Here is a 16,605-nt window from a genome sequence, read left to right as displayed (position 1 = left end):
TGAGCCGTACTTCATGCCCTCTGGAAGGAATGTGGTCCTCAGTGGTTTTCACTTCACCTTCTTCTTCGTCACTTAGGTTCTTCTCTACTCTTCCTCTGTGATTCCTCCCGTTCGAAATATCTTTTTGGCTTTTATGTGCGAAGCGGGTTGCCAGATAAAGTGTAGTTGATGTTCCCTCTCTCTCCTGCTCCTTCTCTGTTGTTCCCTCCCCTCCCCTCCTCCCCTCCTCCCCTCCCCTCCCCTCCCCTCCCCTCCTCCCCTCCCCTCCCCTCCTCCCCTCCCCTCTCCCCTCCCCTCCCCTCTCCTCTCTGTGACTCATGTGGGTGTAGGGCTGAAATAGTTTGGTGTAGTTTTACATTCCTTATATAGGTCTCTGAGGAGAGGAGGGGGGGGGAGGAGTGTGGTGTGGTGGAGAGGGCTTGCCTAGCCGTGTCACCAGGAGGGAGGAGGGCCTTGCTCTGCCAACAGGGAGGGAGAAGAGTCAGCCCAGCCTGCGTCAGTACTGTAGCACCCAGCACTCCTGTAGTTTTCTGACAGCTTTGGGTTACCAGGAGGGCCTCAGGACAAGGTACGTTTGCATTGCAGGTAGCTCTGTGTCATGGTGAGGTTTTTGGATACCTTGGAGGAGGGAGGGAGGGGGGGGTGGGGTAGGAGGGGGGGCGGAGGTTAGCAGTAGGCTTGTAACTCATTCGGCGAGAGCAGCAAGTGTCATGGCCTAAGGTCTCAGGTTGTCCTTGGTTCTTAAAATGACTTGGGTTGTTATGTGTTGTGCTGTACCAATGTAATCAGGCCTATATTACTTTGCCAGGTGTGTTTTAGTCTGGCTTTAAACGTACTCTTGAAAGTTTTAATAGGAAAATGCACAAGGTGCAATTTTTGAAATTGGGTGTAGTTCCTCTTGTCATGTTAGTCATTGCGTACCTTTTAGAGAGCTATTTATAACTTGTCAGAAATGTCCAGATCAACTGGCCCACTTTTTTTATTTAGATTTTTGATCCTATAGATATTGTTGTCCCCCTGTGGAAAAAGTTTGGGAACCGAACAGTGTGTTGGAACCCACTGGTGGGTCGTGGCGGATTCGGAACCCACTGGTGGGTCGTGGCGGATTCGGAACCCACTGGTGGGTCGTGGCGGATTCGGAACCCACTGGTGGGTCGTGGCGGATTCGGAACCCACTGGTGGGTCGTGGCGGATTCCCTCCTTTTTTGTCCCTGTTAAAAGTCCCGACTAAGGGTGGATTTACATTAGTAAAATATGTCTAGTGAGATATATATCTCTCTCTTCAACATCAGATTTGCAACTGTTCTGTTTACACTATCCTTGGATGTGGTGTGGTCAAAGTCACATTCCTCCTTTTATGTGGGTTCGTAGCCCCCCCTGTAGCTCAGTTGGTAGAGCATGGCGCTTGCAACGCCAGGGTTGTGGGTTCGTTTCCCACTGGGGGGGGGCCAGTATGAAAATGTATGCGCTCACTAACTCTGGATAAGAGCGTCTGCTAAATGACAAAAAATGTCAAATGTAAATGTGAGTGCAGCTATTATCCTATTGTAAATATGGTATATAGACAAACAAAATAAGAATAGAAATTCAAACTATAGAGGAGCTTCTCATCTAAACCGTGTTGCACACTTGATTTAATGCAATGATTCACAAATGTATGGATATTTTATACACCTTTTAAATTTTCAATTTGGCTAGCAGAGCAAAAATGCTGTCTACTGGTGTTAAGGCAATTCTTACAGGGACGTGTGGTGTGGTGTGGGAGAGAGGTTGTCTTTACGCCGCGGGGGGGGGGGGGGGGGGGTGGTGTAGACCTCTGTCTACCTCAGTAGGTGGTGTGGGAGACATCTCTTTTTAAAGGGGTGGGGGTATGTGGTGTAGACCTCTGTCTACCTCAGTAGGTGGTGTGGGAGACATCTCTTTTTAAAGGGGGGGGGGGGTATGTGGTGTAGACCTCTGTCTACCTCAGTAGGTGGTGTGGGAGACATCTCTTTTTAAAGGGGGGGGGGGGGGTATGTGGTGTAGACCTCTGTCTACCTCAGTAGGTGGTGTGGGAGACATCTCTTTTTAAAGGGGGGGGGGGGGGGGTATGTGGTGTAGACCTCTGTCTACCTCAGTAGGTGGTGTGGGAGACATCTCTTTTTAAAGGGGTGGGGGTATGTGGTGTAGACCTCTGTCTACCTCAGTAGGTGGTGTGGGAGACATCTCTTTTTAAAGGGGGGGGGGGGGGGTATGTGGTGTAGACCTCTGTCTACCTCAGTAGGTGGTGTGGGAGACATCTCTTTTTAAAGAGAGATTTGAATCTAGATCTGTCTCTTTACACTACATAAGGATCTCTCCTGGACCTCGTTCGTGTGATCAAAGTAGTGTAAAGAGGCGCTAACTGGCTACTGGCTCGGTTACTTTCTGGGTGACATGCAAACTGTCAACCTGAGAATGTGTTAAATGGGTCCCAGTGATTTAAAAACATCTGATTCAACTAATCAGCAAGGGTTTATTGTTGGTGTTCATAGATGCTGTGTGTGAACCTGCTGCGTGTCCCGAAGGAGGGCTGGTTTTGGGGAAACACTGTTTGTGTCCTAAATAGTATCCTATTCTCTACATAGTGCGCTACCTTTCACATAGGGCGCTGGTCAAAAGTAGTGCACTATAAAGGAAATGGGGTGCCATTTGGGAAGCATCCTGTGTGGATGAGGGAACTCTCTGTGGAGGTGGTCTGCTGCCAAGCCCATCCATACTAACTCTGCTCAGAGAAACTGGCCTTGCTTCTAGGGTCTACGCAAGGGTTCTGCTGCATTTTTTAAATGCCGTTTTTAAATCCTGAGAGCATGTAGCTGAAACGTTCACTCAAACTTTTGGGCACTTTATGACTTTTTGTAAACTATTTTCATGGCGTTTTGAGTCTAAGCAGCTTTCCCGCTCAGGGCTCTAACAGTGCGACCAATTTTAAACCAGGGGATGTGTGATGTGATTGGGTAATGAAAACCAGAAACAGGTGGACCAATCAGGTGGTGCAATCAGGAGGAGTGTCCACTGATTGGTCCACCTCAGCAATCAGCAGATGAACTGACGACTGACAGGTGGGACACACCAACGACCACCAATCAGGAACACGAGGGACACCTGTGAAATAGGGCAGAAGGAGAGGGAAAAACACAAATACACATACAGGATACCCGATATCCGTAACACACATCAATTAACTCATGCCAGCAGTAAAATAAGATTTAACAAAAACAGATAAAAATACCTTATGGAACAGCGGGGACTGTGAAGCAACACAAACAGACACATGCATACACACACACAATAACATTCGCACTATACACACACGTACACATGGATTTTTTGTTATAGATATGTGGTAGTAGAGTAGAGGCCTGAGGGAACACACTTAATATGTTGTGAATGTATTGTAATTGCCTTCATTTTGTTGGACTCCAGGAAGACCAGCTGCTGCCCTGGCAGGAACTAAAGGGGATCCAAAACAAAATACAAATACAGTGCGGCTACAAAAATTGTTGCAATGATTACTTCACTGTACCGCAGCCCCGGAGTGGGAGACACTGAGCGCAGATTCATGCACCGTTACCTCAAATATTTTTCATTTGTGCTCTTACATTTTATTTTCTACACACTATAACCCTCTCTCCTCTTTGCTCCTTGTAAAACAAAATTAAATAAAAGTATATTTTCTTTTTTGAAAAGTTCTAGAATCCTGTCCAGGAGATCTCCTCTATAGCGGTGGTTGTCAAACCTCTCCTCGGGGACCCTCAGACGTTTTCACCGTTTTTGTTGTAGCGCTGAACTAGCTATTCAAGAGCTCGATGATTAGTTGACAAGTTGAATGAGGTGTGCTAGTTCTGGAATAGATCAGTTACATGGTTTGACAACCTCTGCTCTGTAGGCCATGAATGTGATGACTGTGTAACCCTCAACCACCCGCCACCATGGGGCTTCAGACTGCTCTATATCAGATAACTAACCCAGTGTATAACACTCTCTCCTCTCCTCTATAGAACGTGTGTGTGTGTGTGTGTGTGGTGTGTGTGTGGTGTGTGGTGTGTGGTGTGTGTGTGTGTGGTGTGTGTGGTGTGTGTGGTGTGTGTGGTGTGTGTGTGTGTGTGTGTGTGTGCGTATGTAACCCTCTCTCTGCTATAGGCCATGAAAATACACTACCGTTCAAAAGTCTGGGGTCATTTAGAAATGTCCTTGTTTTCCATGAAATGAGTTTGAATAGGAAATATAGCAAGATGCATAGGAAATGTAGTCATTGACAAGGTTAGAAATAATGATTTTTAATAGAAATAATAATTGTGGCCTTTCGTCAAAGAATCCTCCATTTGCAGCAATTACAGCCTTGCAGACCTTTGGCATTCTAGTTGTCAATTTTTCACCCCATGCTTCCTGAAGCACCTCCCATAAATTGGATTGGCCTGATGGGCACTCTTTACGTACCATACGATCAAGCTGTGTCACGTATTCTACCGAGGCTGCCCCTCCTCCTTGCTCGGGCAGGCTTCGGCGTTCGTCGTCACCGGAATACTAGCTACTGCCGATCTATGTTCTACCTGTTGTGGTCTGATTGTCTCACACCTGTTTCCCATCATGTGATTACTCCTTCCCTATTTAACCCGGTGGCTCCCATTTTGTGTTTTGTGAGTGTTTGTTTTTCGTTTCGTGTGTCGTTTGGTGAGCGGGTTTGTTCCTCCCTGTGTGGAGGTATTTTGTATTGGTTTCTTTACTTATTCAGTAAAGTACGTTTTCATTGAGTTCTGTGTCCTGCGCCTGACTTCGATCCACCGCATTACACTGACACTCGTGACAAGCTGCTCCCACAACAGCTCAATAGGGTTGAGATCTGGTGACTGTGCTGGCCAATCCATTATAGACAGAATACCAGCTGACTGCTTCTTCCGTAAATAGTTCTTGCATAGTTTGGAGCTGTGCTTTGGGTCATTGTCCTGTTGTAGGAGGAAATTGGCTCCAATCAAGCGCCGTCCACAGGATATGGCATGGCGTTGCAAAATGGAGTGATAGCCTTCCTTCTTCCTTCTTCCCTTTTACCCTGTACAAATCTCCCACTTTACCACCACCAAAGCACCCCCAGACCATCACATTGCCTCCACCATGCTTGACAGATGGCATCAAGCACTCCTCCAGCATCTTTTCATTTGGTCTGCGTCTCACAAATGTTCTTCTTTGTGATCCGAACACCTCAAACTTCGATTCGTCTGTCCATAACACTTTTTCCAATCTTCCTCTGTCCAGTGTCTGTGTTCTTTTGCCCATCTTAATCTTTTCTTTTTATTGGCCAGTCTGAGATATGGCTTTTTCTTTACAACTCTGCCTAGGTCAGCATCCCAGAGTCGCCTCTTCACTGTTGACGTTGAGACTGGTGTTTTGCGGGTACTATTTAATGAAGCTGCCAGTTGAGGACCTGTGAGGCGTCTGTTTCTCAAACTAGACACTCTAATGGATTTGTCCTCTTTCTCAGTTGTGCACCGGGGCCTCCCACTCCTCTTTCTATTCTGGTTAGAGCCAGTTTGCGCTGTTCTGTGAAGGGAGTAGTACACAGCGTTGTACGAGATCTTCAGTTTCTTGGCAATTTCTCGCATGGAATAGCCTTCATTTCTCAGAACAAGAATAGACTGACGAGTTTCAGATGAAAGTTCTTTGTTTCTGGACATTTTGATTCTGTAATCGAACCCACAATTGCTGATGCTCCAGATACTCAACTAGTCTCAAGAAGGCCAGTTTAATTGCTTCTTTAATCAGCACAACAGTTTTCAGCTGTGCTAACATAATTGCAAAAGGGTTTTCTAAATATCAATTAGCCTTTTTAAAATGATAAACTTGGATTAGCAAACACAACGTGCCATTGGAACACTGGACTGATGGTTGCTGATAATGGGCCTCTGTACACCTATGTAGATATCCCATTAAAAAGCAGCCGTTTCCAGCTACAATAGCCATTTTACAACATTAACAATGTCTACACTGTATTTCTGATCAATTTGATGTTATTTTAATGGACCAAAAAATTGCTTTTCTTTTGAAAACAAGGACATTTCTAAGTGACCCCAAACTTTTGATAGGTAGTGTATATGACCCTCTCTCCTCTATAGGCCATGAATATATACATGTACAGTGCATTCGGAAAGTATTCAGACCCCTTTACTTTTTCCACATTTTGTTGCTTTACAGCCTTATTCTACAATTTATTAAATAAAAATTTTCCCTCATCAATCTACACACAATACCCCATAATGACAAAGTGAAAACAGGTTTTTAGATTTTTTTGTTGTTGCAAATTTAGAATACAAAAACAACAGATACCTTATTTACATAAGTATTCAGACCCTTTGCTATGAGAATCGAAATTGAGCTCAGGTGCATGCTGTTTCCATTGATCATCCTTGAGATGTTTCTACAACTTGATTGGAGTCCACTTGTGGTAAATTCAATTGATTGGACATGATTTGGAAAGGCACACACCTGTCTATATAAGGTCCCACAGTTGACAGTGCATGTCAGAGCAAAAACCAAGCCATGACGTCGAAGGAATTGACAGTAGAGCTCCGAGACAGGATTGTGTCGAGGCACAGATCTGGGGAAGGGTACCAAAACATTTCTGCAGCAGTCTTAAATGGAAGAAGTTTGGAACCACCAAGACTCTTCCTAGAGCTGGCCGCCCGGCCAAACTGAGCAATCGGAGGAGAATGGCCTTGGTCAGGGAGGTGACTAAGAACCCGATGGTCACTCTGACAGAGTTCCAGAGTTCCTCTGTGGAGATGGGAGAAACTTCCAGAAGGACAACCATCTCTGCAGCACTCCACCAATCAGGCCTTTATGGTAGAGTGGCCAGACAGAAGCCACTCCTCAGTAAAAGGCACATGACAGGCCGCTTGGAGTTTGCCAAAAGGCACCTAAAGGACTCTCAGACCATGAGAAACAAGATTCTCTGGTCTGATGAAACCAAGATTGAACTCTTTGGCCTGAATGCCAAGCGTCACGTCTGGAGGAAACCTGGCACCATCCCTACGGTGAAGCATGGTGGTGGCTAGGGCTGTTGCGTTGACCGTATTACCACCAGACCGGCGGTCATTAGTCATGAAGGCAGTCAAACTCCATGTAACCGTTTAGTCACGGTAATTAGGCTTCTCCGAGGTCTGATGCTGCTGATGGTCATTAGTAGCCTACCAAACTTGCTAACTGCCTGGTACTCAGCACTCTATTGTCCCTCTAATCACTCTGATATCAATGCAAATGTAGTCGAAAATCGAATCAAACACTTCATGAGAGCCCATGAGCTCATGTTGCGCAACATTTCTATAGGCTATGGAATTGCGTGAGAAAACAGAGTGATGGCCTCTATTAAAAAGAGGAGGATCCCATCAGCTTTCTAAAGGCTAGGACTACTATATTTATTTCTCAACTTTCCTAATATTAAGCACATTGCTTATCTTTACAACAGGAGTATAGCCTACCTGGCTGGCATGAAAATGAACCACGGGGAAAACGTCCTCCATTCACTATTTAAGTGCAGAGATGACATATATTTTTTCCCGCTGCCCCTGTTTCGAGACAGCTGCATGATAATGGTCCATTGAAAATCAAAACAGATTTCACACACATTATTTAGTAAATGTAAAGACAAGATTAAATCAAGAATAGTCTGATGGGTGACAATATTAGCCTATCACTTGTGAATTATATATTATCACTTGTGAATGATGCCCAGCATAAGAAACAGCATTATTTTTCTCGACTTTTTGGAATCATAGTCGCACACCTCATGTAGCCTAGCCCATAGGCCTATATGTTTTGATAAGGTTTGTATCACAACTAAAGTGGCCAAATAACTTCTTAAAATGAAGCACATTAATCCGCTTTACAAGGGGTTTAGAACCTAACTGGCATACATAAGCAGCGGGTGAGTTTCAAGTTTGGGGAAGATAACTTTCACCATAAAAATGCACCTTTTATAATAAAAGCATTACATGCATAATCGCATTTGCGGTCACTTTTGATAATGGTGTTTTCCTGCTAATGGAACATTCTCGCTTATAGCCTACTGCCATGTGTGAGCATTGTAGAAATAGCCTAATAGTTTATCAACATTTTAAGCTAAACGTTGTGTCAGCCACATTGCGTAAAACATGTTTTTTTTATGCTAGTGTTTGTATTAATTTGGGATCTATCGCGTCCCACAGCTGTCCCAAACTATGTTTGGAATATTTATTTCTTGCACAGAATAGAACAGGTCAACTGTTGTACTATGGGGGATAGTAGATTGACATAGGCTAGTGCTTTGGCTGTTCGTTAGGCCTACTCATCTTGTTGGCTGACGAAAAGTACATGTGGACAGTTCTTCCAACATCTTCAAATGCACCTCGGAATTGGATAAGAACGCGCGCAGTTGCGACAAATGTCCACCGGTCTAATGTCCATTGCTCGTGTTTCTTGGCCCAAGCAAGTCTCTTCTTCTTGTTGGTGTCCTTTAGTAGTGGTTTCTTTGCAGCAATTCGACCATTAAGGCCTGATTCACACAGTCCCCTCTGAACAGTTGATGTTGAGATGTGTCTGTGACTTGAACTCTGTGAAGCATTTATATGGGCTGCAATTTCTGAGGCTGGTAACTCTAATGAACTTATCCTCTGCAGCAGAGGTAACTCTGGGTCTTCCTTTCCTGTGGTGGTCCTCATGAGAGCCAGTTTCATCATAGCGCTTGATGTTTTTTGCGACTGCACTTTAAGAAACTTTCAAAGTTCTTGAAATGTTCCAGATTGACTCACCTTCATGTCTTAAAGTAATGATGGACTGTCGTTTCTTTTTGCTTATTTGCTCTGTTCTTGCCATAATATGGACTTGGTCTTTTACCAAAAGGGCTTTCTTCTGTATACCCACCCCTACCTTGTCACAGCACAACTGATTGGCTCAAACGCATTAAGAAGGAAAATATTCCTCAAATTAACATTTAAGAATGCACACCTGTTAATTTAAATGCATTCCAGGTGACTACCTCATGAAGCTGGTTGAGAGAATGCCAATAGTGTGCAAAGCTGTCATCAAGGCAAAGGGTGGCTATTTGAAGAATCTCAAATATAAAATATATTTTGATTTGTTTAACACTTTTTTGGTTACTACATGATTCCATATGTGTTATTTCATAGTTTTGATGTCTTCACTATTATTCTACAATGTATAAAATAGTAAAAATAAAGACAAACCCTTGAATGAGTAGGTGTGTCCAAACTAATCTATATATATATATATACAGTGGGGAGAACAAGTATTTGATACACTGCCGATTTTGCAGGTTTTCCTACTTACGAAGCATGTAGAGGGCTGTAATTTTTATCATAGGTACACTTCAACTGTGAGAGACAGAATCTAAAACAAAAATCCAGAATCACATTGTATGATTTTTAAGTAATTAATTTGCATTTTATTGCATGACATAAGTATTTGATACATCAGAAAAGCAGAACTTAATATTTGGTACAGAAACCTTTTGTTTGCAATTACAGAGATCATACATTTCCTGTAGGTCTTGACTAGGTTTGCACACACTGCAGCAGGGATTTTGGCCCACTCCTCCATACAGACCTTCTCCAGATCCTTCAGGTTGGTGGGCAATACGGACTTTCAGCTCCCTCCAAAGATGTTCTATTGGGTTCAGGTCTGGAGACTTGCTAGGCCACTCCAGGACCTTGAGATGCTTCTTACGGAGCCACTCCTTAGTTTCCCTAGCTGTGTGTTTGGGGTCGTTGTCATGCTGGAAGACCCAGCCACGACCCATCTTCAATGCTCTTACTGAGGGAAGGAGGTTGTTGGCCAAGATCTCGCGATACATGGCCCCATCCATCCTCCCCTCAATACGGTGCAGTCGTCCTGTCCCCGTTGCAGAAAAGCATCCCCAAAGAATTATGTTTCCACCTCCATGCTTCACGGTTGGGATGGTGTTCTTGGGGTTGTACTCATCCTTCTTCTTCCTCCTAAACACGGCGAGTGGAGTTTAGACCAAAAAGCTCTATTTTTGTCTCATCAGACCACATGACCTTCTCCCATTCCTCCTCTGGATCATCCAGAAGGTCATTGGCAAACTTCAGACGGGCCTGGACATGTGCTGGCTTGAGCAGGGGGACCTTGCGTGCGCTGCAGGATTTTAATCCATGACGGCTTAGTGTGTTACTAATGGTTTTCTTTGAGACTGTGGTCCCAGCTCTCTTCAGGTCATTGACCAGGTCCTGCCATGTAGTTCTGGGCTGATCCCTTACCTTCCTCATGATCATTGATGCCCCACGAGGTGAGATCTTGCATGGAGCCCCAGACCGAGGGTGATTGACAGTCATCTTGAACTTCTTCCATTTTCTAATAATTGCGCCAACAGTTGTTGCCTTCTCACCAAGCTGCTTGCCTATTGTCCTGTAGCCCATCCCAGCCTTGTGCAGGTCTACAATTTTATCCCTGATGTCCTTACACAACTCTCTGGTCTTGGCCATTGTGGAGAGGTTGGAGTCTGTTTGATTGAGTGTGTGGACAGGTGTCTTTTATACAGGTAACGAGTTCAAACAGGTGCAGTTAATACAGGTAATGAGTGGAGAACAGGAGGGCTTCTTAAAGAAAAACTAACAGGTCTGTGAGAGCCGGAATTCTTACTGGTTGGTAGGTGATCAAATACTTATGTCATGCAATAAAATGCAAATTAATTACTTAAAAATCATACAATGTGATTTTCTGGATTTTTATTTTAGATTCCGTCTCTCACAGTTGAAGTGTACCTATGATAAAAATTACAGACCTCTACATGCTTTGTAAGTAGGAAAACCTGCAAAATCGGCAGTGTATCAAATATTGGTCTCCCCACTGTATGTATGTATGTATGTATGTATGTATGTATGTATGTATGTATGTATGTATGTATGTATGTATGTATGTATGTATGTATGTATGTATGTATGTGTGTGTATATATATATATATATATATATATATATAACCCTCTCTCTCCTCTATAGGCTATGAATATATATAACTCTGTCTCCTCTCTCTCCTCTATAGGCTATGAATATATACTGTATAACCCTCAACGGACCAGCACCATGGGGCTTCAGACTTCAGGGGGGGAAGGACTTCAGCATGCCCCTCACTGTGTCCAGGGTGAGCTTCATCTGTGTACCGTATTTTACTATATACCGGTTTGGGTCTTTACCTTCTATAACGGTATTTCGTTTTTCTAGTTTGAGTCGGCCCTCTCACTAAGCCCCACCCCCTGTCACCTAAGGAGGCGGTGGTTGTTGCTCGACCACGAGAGATCCTCTGCCGTCCGTTCACTCTTCGGTCTGCATGGTCAATGCAGCAGATGCAACAATATGTTGTTGATTGATGACAACGATGCAGCTTTCCACTTTGCTTCTTAATGTAAATCCACTAGCGTTCTGTAATTAATTACGCTGTTAGTTTGTATCTTACTCTTTGCAAAAAGCAAATTTGTATTTTCTAAGCAAGTCGCTAAAATAAGTTGTTAGCCGCTAATGCTAATCGCTAGTTAGCTGGCTAGCTAATAAATGTACTGAGTCAGAGCAAACGTAGCTAGCTAATACAGCTGGTGTCACCATGTTATCTGTGTAACAGTATCTTCTAAATCGGCAAAGCATGAATATTAGCTACATGAAGTAAGAGAAAACAAAGAATATAGGATCCCGCTCCCCTGGGAAACACTGAACAACACTTTGGTTGATAGCCTGTCACAATAACACTTCTATAAGGATCCTATTAGTATTCTAAGTTTATGAACGCCTTCCTGGCTTTTTCATTCATTGTCATGTCAACCAACACTGTGTTCAAGATGTCCACTATAACATTCTAACTAGTATACTGTATAGGGAATAGGGTGCCATTTTGGGATGTACACAATGTGTATGATATCAGGAGTGTCTTGAGTTGCTCCACTTCTCTCTCTCCTCACAAGGACATCTTGTGGGTTGTTTATCTTATGAACAACTTGTCACTGTATTAGATCACTGTGTCTTAGCTAAATACATTGTTCTTAGCTGAATGGTTTCTCTGGTTGTTCAATAGCCAGTCGTTCATGAACTTAGTGACTCATGGTTTCCAGCCCTTATGACTTTGCCTAACGGTCAGTCTGCCTGTATATAAACAAACACAAACGCACGCACACACGCACGCACACACGCACGCACGCACACACGCACGCACACACGCACACACACACACACGCACACACACTCAAAGGTCTGTGTGTGTATTCCTGTGATGGAGGGAGCAGTTAAACCAGCCTGTCAGTACGCCTGTCACTCTGTGGCTCTTTCTCTCTCTCTCTCTCTCTCGCCCTCTCTCTCTCGCTCGCCCTCGCGCCCTCGCTCGCCCTCTTCCTCTCGCTCCCTCGCTCGCCCTCTCTCTCTCGCTCGCCCTCGCTCGCCCTCTCTCTCTCTCTCGCCCTCTCTCTCTCTCGCTTGCCATCTCTCGCTCGCCCTCTCTCTCGCTCGCCCTCTCTCTCGCTCGCCCTCTCTGTCGCTCGCCCTCTCTCTCGCTCGCCCTCTCTCTCTCTCTCGCTTGCCATCTCTCGCTCGCCCTCTCTGTCGCTCGCCCTCTCTGTCGCTCGCCCTCTCTCTCGCTCGCCCTCGCTCGCCCTCGCTCGCCCTCGCTCGCCCTCTCTCTCTCTCGCTCGCCCTCTATCTCGCCCTCCCTCTCTCTCTCGCTCGCCCTCTCTCTCTCGCTCGCCCTCCCTCTCTCTCGCTCGCCCTCCCTCTCTCTCGCTCGCCCTCTATCTCACCCTCCCTCTCTCTCGCTCGCCCTCTCTCGCTCGCCCTCTCTCTCACTCGCACTCTGCCTCTCTCGATTCGCCCTCTCACTCGCCCTCTCGCTGGCCCTCACTCCGTACCATCCATATCATAACAGATCTGTGACAGGACAGAATTGTTTCATCCTTACAAACAGACAAGACCAAACGGAGACTTTATCTGACCCCATTTAGTCCATTGTTTGGTCGATAGGCTGTTGGTCAACCAAGATTCATTTTTTTTGTCAAGCAGTCGCAAGTAGATTTGTTTCTGTTAATGTATTCAATGTATTATTATTATTATTATTATTACAACAGTCGTTTACTGTTCTCATTGTCGGAGAGGACACAGAGCTCACAACCTGCTACACTTGAGCAACAAGGGTTTTCCTTTATTTTTACTATTTTCTACATTGTAGAATAATAGTGAAGACATCAAAACTATGAAATAAAACATATGGAATCATGTAGTAACCAAAAAAGTGTTCAACAAATCAAAATATATTTTATATTTTGAGATTCTTCAAATAGCCACCCTTTGCCTTGATGGCAGTTTTGCACACTCTTGGCATTCTCTCAACCAGCTTCACCTGGAATGCTTTTCCAACAGTCTTGAAGGAGTTTCCACATATGCTGAGCACTTGTTTGCTGCTTTTCCTTCACTCTGCTGTCCCGACTCATCCCAAACCATCTCAATTGGGTTGAGGTCGGGGGATTGTGGAGGCCAGGTCATCTGATGCAGCACTCCATCACTCTCCTTCTTGGTAAAATATCCCTTACACAGCCTGGAGGTGTGTTGGGTCATTGTCCTGTTGAAAAACAAATGATAGTCCCACTAAGCCCAAACCAGATGGGATGGCGTATTGCTACAGAATGCTGTGGTAGCCATGCTGGTTAAGTGTGCCTTGAATTCTAAATAAATCACAGACAGTGTTATCAGCAAAGCAGCTCCACACCATAACACCTCCTCCTCCATGCTTTACGGTGGGAAATACACATGCGGAGATCATCCGTTCACCCACACCGCAGCTCACAAAGACACGGCGGTTGGAACCAAAAATCTCAAATTTGGACTCCAGACCAAAGGACATATTTCCACCGGTCTAATGTCCATTGCTCGTGTTTCTTGGCAAAAGCAAGTCTCTTCTTCTTATTGGTGTCCTTTAGTAGTGGTTTCTTTGCAGCAATTCGACCATGAAGGCCTGATTCACACAGTCCCCTCTAAACAGTTGATGTTGAGATGTGTCTGTGACTTCAACTCTAAAGCATTTATTTGGGCTGCAATTTCTGAGGCTGGTAACTCTAATAAACGTATCCTCTGCAGCAGAGGTAACTCTGGGTCTTCCATTCCTGTGGCGGTCCTCATGAGAGCCAGTTTCATCATAGCGCTTGATGGTTTTTGCAACTGCACTTGAAGAAACGTTCAAAGTTCTTGAAGTTTTCCATATTGACTGACCTTCATGTCTTAAAGTAATGATGGACTGTCGTTTCTCTTTGCTTATTTGAGCTGTTCTTGCCATAATATGGACTTGGTCTTTTACCAAATAGGGCTATCTTCTGTATACCCCCCCTACCTTGTCACAACACAACTTATTGGCTCAAACGCATTAAGAAGGAAATAAATTCCACAAATTAACTTTTAAGAAGGCCATCTGTTAATTGTAATGCATTCCAGGTGACTACCTCATGAAGCTGGTTGAGAGAATGCCAAGAGTGTGCAAAGCTGTCATCAAGGCAATAGTACAAATAAAGAAAAACCCAGTGCACAAAGCGAGGTCCATACAGAAATGGTTTGTTGAGATCGGTGTGGAAGAACATGATTGGCCTACACAGAGCCCTGACCTCAACCCAATCGAACACCTTTGGGATGAATTGGGACGAGCCAGGCCTAATCACCCAACATCAGTGCTCTACCTCACTAATGCTCTTGTGGCTGAATGGAAGCAAGTCCCCTGCAGCAATGTTCCAACATCTAGTGGAAAGCCTTCCCAGAAGAGTGGAGGCTGTTATAGCAGCAAAGGGGGACCAACTCCATATTAATGCCCATGATTTTGGAATGAGATGTTCGACGAGCAGGTGTCCACATACTTCTGGTCATGTAGTGTAGTCTAGTGGATGTGTGTGAATTTGATTAGAATAAATTGGTTACAGCTCACTCTAAACAAACACATTTGACCTCTATCTTACTATAAAAGCCTGTATATTAGAATGGAAACTTAAGAACTGCTTAGAGGTTGGTGTATGGATGACTAATGGTTGGGTTGGTAATGGTATACCTAGCATGTTTGTGACAGTATAGTGAATCAGATATGTTATACTGCAGGTATTCTCAGCCTGAGTTCCCACAGGTATCTGATCTGTATCATACATGACTGGTCTCTGAATTAATTAATGACACAGGTGTCCATATCCAGACATACCTGTTTCAGTAGGTTTACGTCACCTTGATGGGCTGTTTGCAGACATGGAGACTGACATACAGGAGTACGGTCATACTAACAGGACTGACATACAGGAGTACGGTCATACTAACAGGACTGACATACAGGAGTACGGTCATACTAACAGGACTGACATACAGGAGTACAGTCATACTAACAGGACTGACATACAGGAGTACGGTCATACTAACAGGACTGACATAAAGGGGTACGGTCATACTAACAGGACTGACATACAGGAGTACAGTCATACTAACAGGACTTACATACAGGAGTACGGTCATACTAACAGGACTGACATACAGGAGTACGGTCATACTAACAGGACTGACATACAGGAGTACGGTCATACTAACAGGACTGACATACAGGAGTACAGTCATACTAACAGGACTGACTTACAGGAGTACGGTCATACTAACAGGACTGACATACAGGGGTACGGTCATACTAACAGGACTGACATACAGGAGTACGGTCATACTAACAGGACTGACATACAGGGGTACGGTCATACTAACAGGACTGACATACAGGAGTACAGTCATACTAACAGGACTGACATACAGGAGTACGGTCATACTAACAGGACTGACATACAGGAGTACGGTCATACTAACAGGACTGACATACAGGAGTACGGTCATACTAACAGGACTGACATACAGGAGTACAGTCATACTAACAGGACTGACTTACAGGAGTACGGTCATACTAACAGGACTGACATACAGGGGTACGGTCATACTAACAGGACTGACATACAGCGGTACGGTCATACTAACAGGACTGACATACAGCGGTACGGTCATACTAACAGGACTGACATACAGGAGTACAGTCATACTAACAGGACTGACATACAGGAGTACGGTCATACTAACAGGACTGACATACAGGAGTACGGTCATACTAACAGGACTGACATACAGGAGTACGGTCATACTAACAGGACTGACATACAGGAGTACGGTCATACTAACAGGACTGACATACAGGAGTACGGTCATACTAACAGGACTGACATACAGGGGTACGGTCATACTAACAGGACTGACATACAGGAGTACGGTCATACTAACAGAACTGACATACAGGAGTACGGTCATACTAACAGGACTGACATACAGGGGTACGGTCATACTAACAGGACTGACATACAGGGGTACGGTCATACTAACAGGACTGACATACAGGAGTACGGTCATACTAACAGGACTGACATACAGGAGTACGGTCATACTAACAGGACTGACATACAGGAGTACGGTCATACTAACAGGACTGACATACAGGAGTACGGTCATACTAACAGGACTGACATACAGGGGTACGGTCATACTAACAGGACTGACAT

At 44.5% G+C, this 16,605-nt stretch overlaps 1 protein-coding gene across 1 annotated transcript in view; it reads left to right on the top strand.

Moving 5' to 3' along the window:
- The first annotated feature begins 543 nt into the window (after positions 1–543).
- The window catches only part of LOC311105248 (PDZ and LIM domain protein 7-like), a 109,770-nt gene continuing 93,708 nt past the window's right edge, over positions 544–16,605 (top strand). The window contains exons 1-2 of the mRNA XM_084147334.1: positions 544–568; positions 11,067–11,165. Of these exons, the coding sequence (XP_084003460.1) occupies positions 11,070–11,165 (96 nt within the window). The 5' untranslated portion in view covers positions 544–568; positions 11,067–11,069. The remainder of the gene's footprint in view (positions 569–11,066; positions 11,166–16,605) is intronic.

This window comes from Coregonus lavaretus (genome assembly GCF_964263955.1).
Source record: "Coregonus lavaretus genome assembly, chromosome: 29".
Lineage (NCBI taxonomy): Eukaryota > Metazoa > Chordata > Actinopteri > Salmoniformes > Salmonidae > Coregonus > Coregonus lavaretus.
This window is presented reverse-complemented; position numbering and strand designations above follow the sequence as displayed.